Source organism: Hoplias malabaricus, chromosome 1 (genome assembly GCF_029633855.1).
Source record: "Hoplias malabaricus isolate fHopMal1 chromosome 1, fHopMal1.hap1, whole genome shotgun sequence".
Taxonomy (NCBI): domain Eukaryota; kingdom Metazoa; phylum Chordata; class Actinopteri; order Characiformes; family Erythrinidae; genus Hoplias; species Hoplias malabaricus.
Window position 1 is genome coordinate 56421958 of NC_089800.1, and position 14113 is coordinate 56436070.

General features: G+C 36.9%; 1 protein-coding gene across 3 annotated transcripts in view; it reads right to left on the reverse strand.

Moving 5' to 3' along the window:
* Positions 1 to 14113, reverse strand: part of ttll5 (tubulin tyrosine ligase-like family, member 5) — a 64007-nt gene that overhangs the window by 42215 nt on the left and 7679 nt on the right. For all 3 annotated transcript variants that reach the window (XR_010802127.1, XM_066667142.1, XM_066667154.1), the window contains exons 10-13: positions 13915 to 14016; positions 13261 to 13352; positions 12157 to 12264; positions 1424 to 1505 (exon numbers count right to left, since the gene is read on the reverse strand). Coding sequence is in view for 2 of the 3 variants with exons in the window: in XM_066667142.1 (XP_066523239.1) it covers positions 1424 to 1505; positions 12157 to 12264; positions 13261 to 13352; positions 13915 to 14016 (384 nt within the window). In the remaining variant the exon portion in view is untranslated. The remainder of the gene's footprint in view (positions 1 to 1423; positions 1506 to 12156; positions 12265 to 13260; positions 13353 to 13914; positions 14017 to 14113) is intronic.

Below are 14113 nucleotides of genomic sequence, written 5' to 3' on the forward strand. Positions count from 1 at the left end.
AATTACAAAAGCTACATCAAACAACTCTGGTCTTCTGTTCTTCATTAATGACAGGGAAAATGTATAGAACCTGTTGTTTCATACCAAAAACAAAACAGCACTTCAGAGGTCACATTTAATCTCGCTTTTATTTATAATATTGTAATGTTGCCATTTAACTCCAACCAATTTAACTCCTCCAACTCATACCAAATGAGTTAATTTTATTTTAACTGTTAATTGCGTACATCCCAATAGCTACAACCTCTGCTGGCACTAAAATAAAAACTTTCTTACAAAGACCATAAAAATATTACATTTGTCTTAGATGAACTTAATTAAAAAAGCATGGGCATTTTAAGAAAATCAGAAGGATGGAAGCAGAGACATGTTATATTTTACTGAATGTAACAGAACGCTTATAATCGCGAATGCTGAATGGAAATTTCAAGTTAATGCTGGGAACCCATTTTACATTTAAGTGACATTGATGCACTAGAAAAAAAGGACAGGTTTGTTTTACAAAAGGCCTACATCCAACAGAGCAAAAATTTATTGATGCTAAATGTGAAAATGTAGTAAACCTTACCATTTAAATTTATATGTCACAGAAGCTCATGCTATTTTAAGAACCACTGTACAACATGTTTATAGGCATGTTTACAGTATGATTACAGGCAAAGCAGTGTTTGAGGGGAAAACCTTTTACTCGTTTAAAACTTCATTAGAAATTTATTTTTCCATATGCCAAACCAGCATGAAGGCTGTCTTTGATTCAGGGTTTTTAACAAACTATGAAAAGAACATGGGTGGATCTTACCCACTTGTATGTGTTCACCTATCTGCTTTTTTGGTTAGACACACCCATGACTTGCTTCTCAAAAGGGTGCCTAATAAACGTCCACTTTGAAGAAAGAATCAAACAGATATTTTATGAATTTGTTCATGTGAGATACTGCCAGCTGTCTGGAATTCAATGGGCCTTAAAAGTACTGCATGCTTTCATTTGAAAATACAGGTAAAAGGTCGGGATAAATTATTTTTCCTGAATCCCTGGTCTATGACCATACACCTGCCAAGCCACTCTGAGGTAAGCAGCTCAAAAGATTTTTCAGGGATATTTTGGGCATGTATTATTAATCTAACATTAACCTAAATCATAGATAATAATTCGATACATGTGTAGACGGCTGTTATATATGATGTATATATAAGACCTTCTATACTCAGGCCTCACACAGGATCGTTTTGACAAAACCAAAAGCCTGGCAATGTATTATTACATATAATATTCAGCAGGAAAATTTAAGCATGTATGTTAGCTAAAATCATATATGTAAAAAGACTGAATGCTCAGAATTTTGCTCAGAGCAATTTAAAAAGCACAACAAAATGGAAAAACTAATGGTATAGACCAATGAGCTCAGAATGATATGTCACTCACCATGCCAGTGACGGAGAGAGGTTCACTTCCAGAAGCCATGGCTTGAGGTTGGAATCAATGAGAACATCAAAACCATATAGTTCTGAAAATGAAAAAGGAACACAAACACACACACACACACACACACACAGTTAAGGAATAAGCTCAAGAGATAAAATAACTCCTCATGCTCCTTATTTCCACTAAAGTAGCCTGATTATACAGGCAGCCTTTTGCCAATGAATTTTCTGCCTGTTATCGATTAATCACATATTAAAAATCAGATCAACTGAAGAAAAAAGTGTTAATCAAATAGTAGGTATTAAGGATAATGAAATGATCAGTATACTTAGCATTCCAACAGAATGGAAAAATTTGAAAACAGACCAGGATAAAAAAAGAAAAAAGAAAACATACACACACACAAACACACACATATACATACATACATATGGTTTGGAACTCTACAGTTATTGAATCAGCAGAGCACTAGTGATTTTTATGCACTGCTGGCCTCTGCAACCCCACTCTGTAACTTTATGTAGTGTGCCACTGTGGATTGCTTCTTGTGGAAAGCTTCCATTTTTCAATAACCCCACTCAGCTGATCCTGGAATATCTAGAAAGGAAGAGATCTCAAACTGATCTGTTACAATGGTGGCATCCTATTCCCATAACCACCCATACTTTCACAAAGGTTTTAAAAGCTGACTACAAACGTGGAATGTGATTGGTTTTATATCCTGTAGCAATATGACTGAATGAAACACTTGAATGCAATGAATAACCGGTGTTTCCCAATACTTTTGTCCAAAAATCATATCTCCCATACAGTACAATGTGAGATCAAGCTGGTATTTGACGTTTTGGGTTTCCAGAATAAAGAATCGTGCTAAATTACTTGTTCAGACCATTTCTTAGCTTCAATGCCTTTTAATAGTAGTTGGCCTGAAAAATCATAGGGTAATATATGAATATATAAACCAAGGCAATTACACAGGATGCCACAATTTATTTGTTATTTGTTTTTAATTTTAATATTAGTTGTTTTTGGGCAGATAAACTCTTATTATTCAGATAAATCAGTTTTAAAATCAAATTTTTGTAGATGCCTAAATCTTTTGCACAATACTGTAGATACCATACTTTGTTAGCCCTCTTTCACTCTGTTCTTTCGTGGTTAGTACCTCCAGAGTACCACCACAGAGCAGAGCAAATAATAAAAAATAATAATAATTAAATACTACTACTAATAATAATAATAACGTGCTAATGCAATTTATAAAGATGCCTTCTCAAACACCAAGGACATCTTCAATGTAATGAGAAAAAGACAACAGCATAATAAGTACACACAATACAAGACTTTGCTACAAACATTGAACATTTCTTTGCCCATGTTTGATGTATCACTGTCCATTATTGTGATGAAAGTGAACACTCAACAGCCTGCCTTTTAACTGAAAAATGCACATTAAAATGACTTTACAGAAAGTTAAATATGCATGGGTCCCACTCCCTGCTGATTCCACGTCAATGGAAAACCTGGAAAAGTATTTTCCAAGTGTCAAAAAGCACCTGGCAATTTCAAAATCTCTGCAATATATATCCTTATCTTAAGCCTCTCAGGCAAAAAGGGCCATACAATAAAGCCCTTTTACCAAACAAGGAGGTCCTTATGCTCAAATGAGTCCATTCAGCTCTTTCTGCGCACTCTCAAACAGCTCAGTTTTGCTATTATGGCAAGAGTGTGTCTTTTTGTGTGTATGTGTCTCTGGCTGAATGATCTGATTTCACTGCCATGCTCTCCCACTACTGGATAAACATGAAGAGGGTGATCACCGGTCAGCCAGAATACAGCAGCAACATAATATTCATCAGTTCACATTCAGTTAGTCCTTAATTAAGACACTGATTTGAAGAATAATATAATGTAATTATATTACATGTTTGTCAAACAACGCTATTTTAAAAACGCGTTTAAAAGGTTGCTATAACGGTTGTTAATCATGAATGTGCTAAAACTAATACAAATACATCTCACGGAAATTATCGTTCATAGAAAGATTAAAAGCTGTGCAAATTTTAATGACTAAACTAGACTGCTTGTGTCCAATGACCCTTCTAATAGCTTTACATAATGCATCTTGCACTGTGGGTTGCCTTATTCAAGCAGTAGATATTTAACACCACAATAAGCATCACTGTTTTGGACGGAACAAAGCTTACAAGAAAACTGTATCTAAACTGCTTCATCTTTCATTAAGCAACGAATCTTGTCACATATTAAATTCCATCCTTATTTATTTTGCAAAAAGTACAGCTATTCAGAAAGGATTTTTGAGGCCACATGGGTCTCCAGATTGTATGCAAAACTGTGCCAAGGCCTGAAACATTAGAGGGATAACACCTACAGTAGCTCATGAAGCCATTTTTTTCATTTTCCTACTTTTTGCCAGACTGGCTCGTCTAGAAGTGTCTTTTGCCATTTGAGCCTCAAAGCTTCACTTCTGTTTTTCCATGGCAGTCCCATTCTCTCTGTGCACTGCCTGTGTTAATTAATTATTTTCAAACAATATGATCTAGGAAAAATATGAATTAATAATTAATTATAATAACACACACTGAATGTTGACACACAGATGTACAGATGCATTCAAAACTGATGCCTATTTTTTGAATCAGGTGTTCAGAATACTGACGACTAAAGTTAAATTCATGAATCAATCATTCTTTTGCTCTAATTGATCATTTTTGCAGTCTGTGTCAAAATACATTTATTGAAACACACATTTATATGAATTAGCTTTCTATTTTCACCCTATGATTTCACTTTTTCTTACATTTACCACTATGTACCTTCACTTTCTAAATAATTAAACCAAGTCTCAGCACCAGTACTGACGGTAATGTGGTACAAATAAAAAAGCTATTCCTTTTACCTAAAATTAAGTAATTCTGTTTCTGAACTGATAAATTTGCCATGTCTTGCTCAATAGCTGCAAAAGTAGATATCCCTTCAAATGACAGCGTGATTGGATGCTTGTTTATTAAAAAAAGAACTGAAAATATATTTTGGATTTTCTTCTGTACCTTTCCAATGTAATAGGCATTTATTGTGTTTACAAAGTTACGCAGAATTAAATTGAGTAGTGTGATTACATTTCTCTGGATTTAAAAAGGAATGTAACACTGTTACATTTTGTAAGCAGTAATTTATCACTTGGAAATAAGTAATTATTGCACAACTACCCAAATAATATTTACTGCCCTGCACAAAGATTTGACAAGTTAAATCAAAACATCCCAAATTGTCCCATTTATTATACATACAGAAGATCAACCGAAGAAAGAAACACACAAACATCACAAAAAGAAAAATGTAGATATAACCCTTTATGCTCCCGGGAATGCCCACCCCTACATACACACAGACCTCATGCTTACCACACACACACACACACACACACACACTCTCTGCCAACCAAGCTCCATGTGCTACGCATTTTCCCCCAATTAGGAGCAGACGCCGGTCTTCCCCACTGCCTAAGCCCTCACAAGCAGAATCTCTCTTTTTCTAGCCCTTCAACATTTACCAGGAGGCCCTATTAACGTAACCACAAAATATTCACAGTTAGGAAAATAAATAAATATCAACAAGAAAAGATCAAGAGCAAAGTGCCATTATGAACTGCTGGGCACTGGAAGAGAGAAAAGGAAGGCTGCACCCTGTGCTCCAACCCAAAACCAAACCCGCCACCATGGCTGCACCACACACTAAGCCACAACAACAATAACAATGGTGTTATATATCACTTCACTGCTTGTTTTGACATCTGACATTGTTGCATCACTCCATAACAAATCGTTTTCAAATCAGCTTTGGGTGACTTTTTATAAACAATTTAACAACGGGTGGAGCTGCCTGCATGAGGTCAGAGATGAAATATCAGCACTGCTATGAAAGACTTCTTTCTCCTCTTATAACTTCACACAGAAAAACTGCAATGGGTTCTAGCGTCAATCTGGGTGTGTCAAGGTGGAGCCTGCTGGAATTACGTTCAGAAATCCCTAGAACTAACAGTACTTTGTAAAGGTGCCTTCAATCTATTTATTTTTTCTACATGTTTTCCAGGCTAATTAGCAGAGACCTTGAAAGTACCCATGTCTGTTGTACTTGTGTCGTGCCATCTACACTAAATTTCTGATTTGAAGTTCATGCATTACATCATGAATTTTACTGCGACTTAAAATTTAGCCACTGTACACGATCAAAACCTGAGAAGCCAATATTCGTCTACCAGATTCATTATCATTCTGATTTGTGAGTTTTAGTGGTAAGACAAACAATTATCGATACTGTGGCTGGGCAAGAAATCATGTTAAACACATACAGAGATACAGATACAGATTTCAGAACCACTATATTTTAATTGAAAACTGCATTTCAATCTGAATATAATTTCATTTGCAGTTGTAAATAGTTTTTAAAAAAATGCATTTCACTGCAAGAAGTTATCGCATTCAACCAAATTGTGTCAGGTTATAATGCCTGGGTTTCTTTACCCCATCATTTGTTGACAATTCTTCCCTTTCATTCCCTAATATTTACATGCAAATATTACTTAGCTTCCAAACTAGTAGACTGTTAAATGTTAAAGGTTAGAACCTTGTTTCCATGGACATTACTGGTATGTGACAAGTTACTAAGAAAGTCAATACAAATGTAACACCTACAGACACACTCATTTCACAGATCACACACCTACACCAGCAAAGAAATATTCATGGGCATAATGCCTTTTTGGAAATAATTATATATATAATTATATATATTATAATATATAATAATTATAATAATATATTATATATATATATATATATACACACAAACACACACATATTTTTAATGAAGTGGCAACACTATGAACAATACACGAACAAAATGCCCCCCTTTTATTTTCTAAAAATATTTTCGTAGGCCAAACATTAAATATTAGGAAACGTAAAATATAAAACAGCTCACAAAAGCCACATTTGATCTTTTTTTAGTGAGATTAGATTATTTTTAACAATTCAATAACTGGAGCTTGGTCAGATGAAGGATTCAGTGTGTTATCCAAGCCCAGAAAGGGGTATGTGCAGTGTGTAATAAAATAGGGCTTTGGCTTGGCTAATCAGGTCTAAGCAATAACATCTCTTAATCAGCATCATACGCTCTAGCTGCCTGTTGATTAATCACAAGCAGGAGCACTGAGTTATTACACGGGTGGCACTCAGTCTGGTCTACACTTCAATTTACAGACAGAGATTTTCAGTAATTCATTTAGATATGGAGACAGGCTTCCTCACAGGCAATCACACACACATCAGCCTTTAAAGTATATTTGTCATATGCAACATAGGTTCACATTTATGCAAACCAGCAAAACACATTTATGGTCTCTTAGAGACAGCCACATGTGTGCTTTCACAATATGCAGATGAAATAGTGTATACATTATACGCATACAGTCGCATACACAGAAATTGAGTCCAACATACACACAGACACTCGTTTCTTCACACAGAGCATGAAAACGCAGACTGTTTCTTTCTTTTTCCCCCACATCAGAGGAGGAGAGGGAGCAATAAAGGATTAAGTTACAATGACTCGCTCAGATATGAGCTGCAATTTGGGCCAGAAAAGGGTAACCCACTGAAAACTTGCTTTAGCACAATAAAGAATATATTAGAGGCCTTAAATGGTTGAGGGAATCGGTTGCTGCGTATCAAAATTACAATGTGCAGAACAGCCCAGTGTGGCATTCGTCCAAACTCAGGCGAGATGGTGCGTAAACTGGGAAAACAATGAAGCCTGTTCTCTTGTAGGCTACTTAATGCTTTCAGCTACTGAAATTTTTCAGTGTTCTTATTTATTGCCCTCTGCATCACTGCCTACTACTGTTTTCCATTTTATTGGTGCATGCCAGGCAACACAGCCTGGGAGTATTTGCAATGAGAAATGTGACATTCACAATGCTGTGCGATAAAGAAAGGAAAAAAGAAAAAAAAACCTATGTAAGCAAATAAAGTTGCACTTTAAACTAAAGGGCTCATTTAAGGATTAGACTAATCAACATTTAGTGTTTGTTTCATAAAATCAATTTTTTTAAACTGTAAAGCATCCTTGGGTTTATGAAAGGCGCTATATAATTGTAACTTATTATTATATTAGTATTGTTACATTTAAATTGATAACACCAGGTTTTGTTAAAGTTTAAATTGCAAAAGTGCAAAAAATGTTTGAGATAAATAATGGGTGATTAGGCAAGAGATGGGGGGGCTGGGGTAGCTCAATGACTAAAAACAGAGCAGAAGGAGTGAAATGTGGAGAACTGTGATCAATGTATAGGGGGGGGGTGGTCTAAAGATAAAAGGACTGTAAAAGATGCAGGGCAAACTTGCAAAGGATACTTTTAAGATCTGAAGTGATGTGGATGAGTTATATGAGAGTAAAGTTCAAGATCAAAGGCAGAATAATCTTATTTAAGACGCGCACCATAAATTTAACATTTTATTATCTAAAATGAAAGTACACCACAAGTTCATTTCCAACTTTGCAGCTTACTAAACCATACCAATGACACTGCATATCTGAACACATCCATTTCTGAGTATTCCCATAACATTAAATCTATTAGTTCAACTACTAGCATTATCCTAGTAGTCCATTGTATAGAATACAATGCTGTGAGTCACTGTCAATAACTCGTGTAGAACTAGCTCAAGTACATTTTTAATTACCAGGTTAACCAGGTCTATCTTTATTTCACACGTCTACTGTACCAGAACAGTATGTCTGAGAAGCACAAAATTGGTCTTGGAGTGAAAAAAAATCACTGCAATCACTGGGAAGATGAATTGCAAGGCAAGCTCTGTAAAATGACCCCCATCCTGCTTGACCAAAGCAGTATGTTTTCTTTGGAATAAAGACATAGCTCAGCATATGTACATCTGGCCAAAGATCTTTCCACCGCGATCTTCTCACTATTGCCTGTCCATTCTATCACAATGCAAACACATATTCTTTTAAAAATTATATAGTCAAACAAATAGTATTTACACAATGACACTGAACAAGGTTACGCTTTCATGCTGCTTATTGTTCATAAAATCTATCAACAAATTATTTAATAAGCAATTATCACTATAAGGCAATAGCCTTCAATCCAGTCCTTGAAGAGCCCCAGGCATTGCTTCTCTGTTAAAATGAATGAAACACCCTTTAACAAGCAACATTTTAAAAACATGGATTGAGTGTGTTTGAACATGCAGAAGTACAAAAATGTGAACTAGCCAAGTGCTGCTCTGATATACCCGTTGTTTATGACAAGCCAACACCCCTTACTGGTAAGGGACAACTTCACAGTTTCAACACAATGTGTTAGTCAGAAGAGTAATCTGTTGGGATCACAAGTCATTATTAAGTATGTGGGGTATGTGGCATTATCTTATTCAACCTATCATGTTTACAAATGTTGTCTGGCAGATAATCTGTCATAAATCGAAAATTCAGACATTTTGGTTGATGTAATCATTCTAGTAAACAGTATTAAAGGAGACCCAGTGTTTCTGAATGCATACAGATGTCTACTGGCACCCTATCCATATCTAACCACATCTATCACATTACACTGGCGCCTACACCTGCATAGGCTGCTCAGCGTCAGTCACGTACTGCACTGAATTGAACTTGCCCTGGCCTCACTACCAGCCCACTATCACACACACAACACCACAGAGAGAAAGACAGATATCATCTTCATGCAGGTGATTTTCAGTTAGCAAAGCATAGAGCTAGTATACAACATTTATCATCTAAACAACCAACACCTTCATCGGAACTATTATGTCTACAAACATGTTACAGTGCTAAAAGGATGACAGATAGACAGAAGATGCATGCTGAATGAGAAAAGAAAATTAAATGGATATATATAGACAGAGAGAGAGAAACAGGAGAAGGCAACCCTGGGAGGCTCAGTCAGTACACTTTCAGCCCATTCCAATTCCATTCCTCGCTGCTCTTAGAGGAATTGCCAGATCAAGAGGAGGGTGAAGAAAATGCCGAGGAAGGGAGAAACAGAGAGCCAGTGAGCCAAGGAAAGAGAACGTGAGGGAGAGAGTAATTAATGCCAACACCAACAGAGCTAACGGCTACAAAGTGCAGTTCACATGAGCCTGCTATAACACAGACTTCAGTATAAAAGCCACTGGAATTAGAAATGTTAAGTGCTGCGCAATAAACTTCAGTATGTCTAATTTAAAAACTTGCCTCAGACAATATCTGTTGCAAAAAATTAAATTGGTCTGGGAAAAGAAATATCCTGTCATTATCATTAACTTTTCATAGATTAGACCTGTAACAAAAAGAAGCAAAAGACATGGCTGTAGTTCACACTACTGTAGTATTATTTATTTCATTTCTAGTAAATAAATGGCTGTTAAGTACATGTTATTTCAGATGTCAGTGTAGGCAGTTTTTCAGTTTATTTCATCTACCACTTTTTAGGAGACTTTACTAAACCAAGGGGCAGTCTTAGAACTTGTTTGAAATCCAAGTAATCCACCACATTCAATTTTGTTGTGGGGTGGCCAGTACATTATTTGAAGAACAGGTTTATTAAATAGATTTTTTTTCTTTCCCCTTTGATTTGATTGTTTCCTGAGTAACAGCTATTGGGCAAGAACATTATTTCAGAAACAAAGCATTGCTATGTCATTTCAAACTGTAAAAAATGCCCAAATCAATCATGTGTATACCCTAAATGAAAAGAGTTGATTCAGGGAATAACAAATAGTACTACTGGTTTAAAAGGCTGACTAGATTTTTTCCTATGTAAAGTCCCATTAGTGCTTAAACCTGACAGGTTAAAACACGATACAATGGGGAGACATTGAAAAAAAAAAAAAAAGAATGTTTTAGGTACCAAGACATTAACATTTTGTGGTATGCACTGGATGTATCTAAACTTTGACATGACTCCATTAATGTAAGTTGAATCTTTAAAAAATTTATATTCATTGCGGGTCTACAGCCTACCCACAATCACTGAGTGCAAGGCAGGGACACATCCTGGATGGGGCACCAGTCCATCACAGGGTACAACACATCACTGTAGGTTTACGTTATTGGAATTAATACTGACACAATAAACAAGTTCTTACAGGCCAAGTAAGTACAAACTGAGTTACTGAGTAATTTGCAAAGAAATGTGTTACAGCTCACCTCAATAATTAACACCTCATAATAGCACAGAATGAAAAACAGTTGGCCTGCCTGCATGATGCATAAAAGCCAAGCAACACTGAAAGATACCAGCTACAAGCATGTGATGAGCAGAGGTAAAATTTTCACATCTGCGATCACTTCACCATCAACCATGTCAACCATTTTCGTTTAGCTGAACCCTGGCAAGGTCATGTAACAAATGTTTCAAGAGATAGTAGGAGGGGTCTAAAGATTCCACGTTTGGTTTGGTTCACATATGAATAGAATGTCATTTTCTGACCCTGTTTAAACCTATTTCCAGAAAAGGTGGGACATTTTGTAAAATTCAGTAAAAGTCAGAATGTGTGATGTGTTCACACATTCTAAGAACACTGTTATCACTGACCACAGTCATTATTTTGTAAATATTAACACATTTAGAAAGTGATTTGTGTAGCACACTCCAAATATTAAGGACAGGAGCAAAATAGGTGTGGAACGTTTAAAGAAAATTGTATATATTAATCTTAAAACACAATGTCGTGATTAGTTACAAAAGGAACTTACATCAAAAGGCACACACTTTACAAGCAAAATGAGTTGTAGCCAACCACTCTGTGGCTGAAGCTCCTTTCAGATGGCAGTAGAAATGTGGGCTATTGTCAGAGGCATCCGCGTTTCAGCTTGTTTTCATTATTGTTCTTTTTTTTAAATGGATGTTGTGCTTTGTGATAATGTTGACAGCAAAAAGGGTTCCTCCAGACTTTGCAAAAGCTAACAGCAGTGCATCAGTGACCATGGCATGGGTGACTTGCAAATTGTCTATGTTAATTTTTGTGGCTTTTTAGTTTACTAAGTCATTTGGACACAACGGCATTCATCATGAAATGCTCCAAAATTCCATTGAATTTAAAAAAATGGTATATTCTTTCTCCTGTAAAGTTACTATTTGTAGGAGATACATGTTTCCACTGACGTGAAGGCAAACAATGGGTTTTTAGTGAGACATATGCAGCTGCCAACATAGCATCTTATCCTGGTTTGTCATGTTCATGTGCTTGATGTCCAGATCTTTCTCCTATTGCGCATCAAGAAGAGAAGAATCAGGCAACAATGGACAGTTGAGTAGCTGAAGTCTTTTATCAAACAATAAAACACAAAAACTCCACTTGTATAACTTTAACAACGGTATGCTTATTTTCAAAATTATTAAACAGTATAATTAAAAGGAGAGTTAATGTAACACCATGGTAAACATTGCTCTGTCCCAAACGTTTTGGAGTGTGTTTAAGGTGTCAAACTCTAAATGCAATCAAGTTGCTCAATGAAAACATTGAAAATCTTTTCATTGTGCTTTAGTCAGTTAAATAAAGCTTCCAGAAAACTTCCAGATATTTGTTTTTACTGCATTTTACATTTTCTGGAAATGTGATTTGTACATAAGCATTTGTCTTTACTGTTTCTATGGCCACAGCAATATGAGTGTAAAATACAAAGCTTACCAAAGCAGTTGTTCCTGTGAGGTACAAACATCTTGCAGGCTGTAGCAATCTGTATCTCTGCACTCAGCACAGCTTTAATGATCAGGTCCTCTATCTGACCCATCAGCACTGACACAGAATAAGAAACAATGCTATTCAGTCACAGATAGAAAAAATTAATTCATACGTGCCTGGTTTTATTAAGTGGTTCTTATTTGTTTCTATTATACAGCAATAGCATCTAACATACTAACAATTCATTCATTATCTGTAAACGCTTTTTCAATTTAGGGTTGCGGTGGGTTCGGAGCCTACCCGGAATCACTGAGCACAAGGCGTGAACACACCCTGGAGGAAACCCACACAGACACAGGGAGAAGACACCACACTCCTCACAGACAGTCACCCGGAGGAAACCCACGCAGACACGGGGAGAACACACCACACTCCTCACAAGACAGTCACCCGGAGGAAAGCCACGCAGACACGGGGAGAACACACCACACTCCTCACAGACAGTCACCCGGAGGAAACCCACGCAGACACGGGGAGAACACACCACACTCCTCACAAGACAGTCACCCGGAGGAAACCCACGCAGACACAGGGAGAACACACCACACTCCTCACAGACAGTCACCCGGAGGAAACCCACGCAGACACGGGGAGAACACACCACACTCCTCACAGACAGTCACCCAGAGGAAACCCACGCAGACACGGGGAGAACACACCACACTCCTCACAGACAGTCACCCGGAGGAAACCCACACAGACACGGGAAGAACACACCACACTCCTCACAGACAGTCACCCGGAGCAGGACTTGAACACACAACCTCCAGGTCCCTGGAGCTGTGTGACTGAGACACTAACTGCTGCGGCACCGTGCCGCCCCATACAAAAAAATGATCAAAATAAATTCATTTTGAATGATTTTGTAATTCATCGAATTTAACCATACTGTGTTTAAATGTCTATTAATGCTGAACCACAAAACAAACCTGGTGCAAATATGAATTTTATTTTATACATCTTATTAGAATAGCATACATTATTTTATACACATTCCCTTCAAGCAATACACTAATCAACAGGTGAATGTGACAGTAACAGGACACTCACATGTGGTGTCCTTTCCCTCCTGTCTCAAATACCTCAGCATTGCACTCATGCTCCATTTGTTCCCATAATCCTCTACTTCAGGGTCATCGCAGCTGAAAAGGAAGAAAAGGCCCACAGTGTCTGGCTTTGCCAAAAGAGCACTGAGAAATGAGCACAGTGCAACAATGTTGACATGATTAGCAAACAAGGGGATTATCTCACATCTGAGGATGCATTCCTTCTCTGTTTGGGAACAGGGAACAATAGTGAATGATGATTTAACTGTTTTTCATGACAGCTAAAATCTTTTCCAATTAGTGTCACATTCATCTATTTCTACTACATCAAGCCTCCTACGCCACCCCAGCCCCCCTCGAGACGATATGGAGTCCACATACAACAAATAAGCAACTTGTGACAGTAAGATGCATAGCTCCAATTATGTATTTCTTCAAAACCTAGACTACTTTTAATGCTAGAATAAAAACAATGTGAGGAAAGAAGTCTTAGAATATAAGAAGATTTTGCCATTCATTATTGATTGACAGCTTTATGATATTGATGCATGTTACTGGATAATCTAAAATATGGCTGTGCAAATGAACAACTCCATTGGAAACAAACAAACAAACAAAAAAACAACCCATGAAATGCTGGAGTTACATTAGGTTTTACCTTACATAGTCACTGCTCTTCTTGTTTACACTGTAGTTGGTAAGGTGCATAAACTGGTTTTTGATGTTCTTCACAGCATGATCGTATTTCACAGTGGCAAATCTACAGTTCAGTCAACCAAGGAGACAAAAGACTGTATGAACATGATATACTGCAGCATGCATCTTTTGGGTCTTGGCAGGAGGAGTTTTTTTATTTG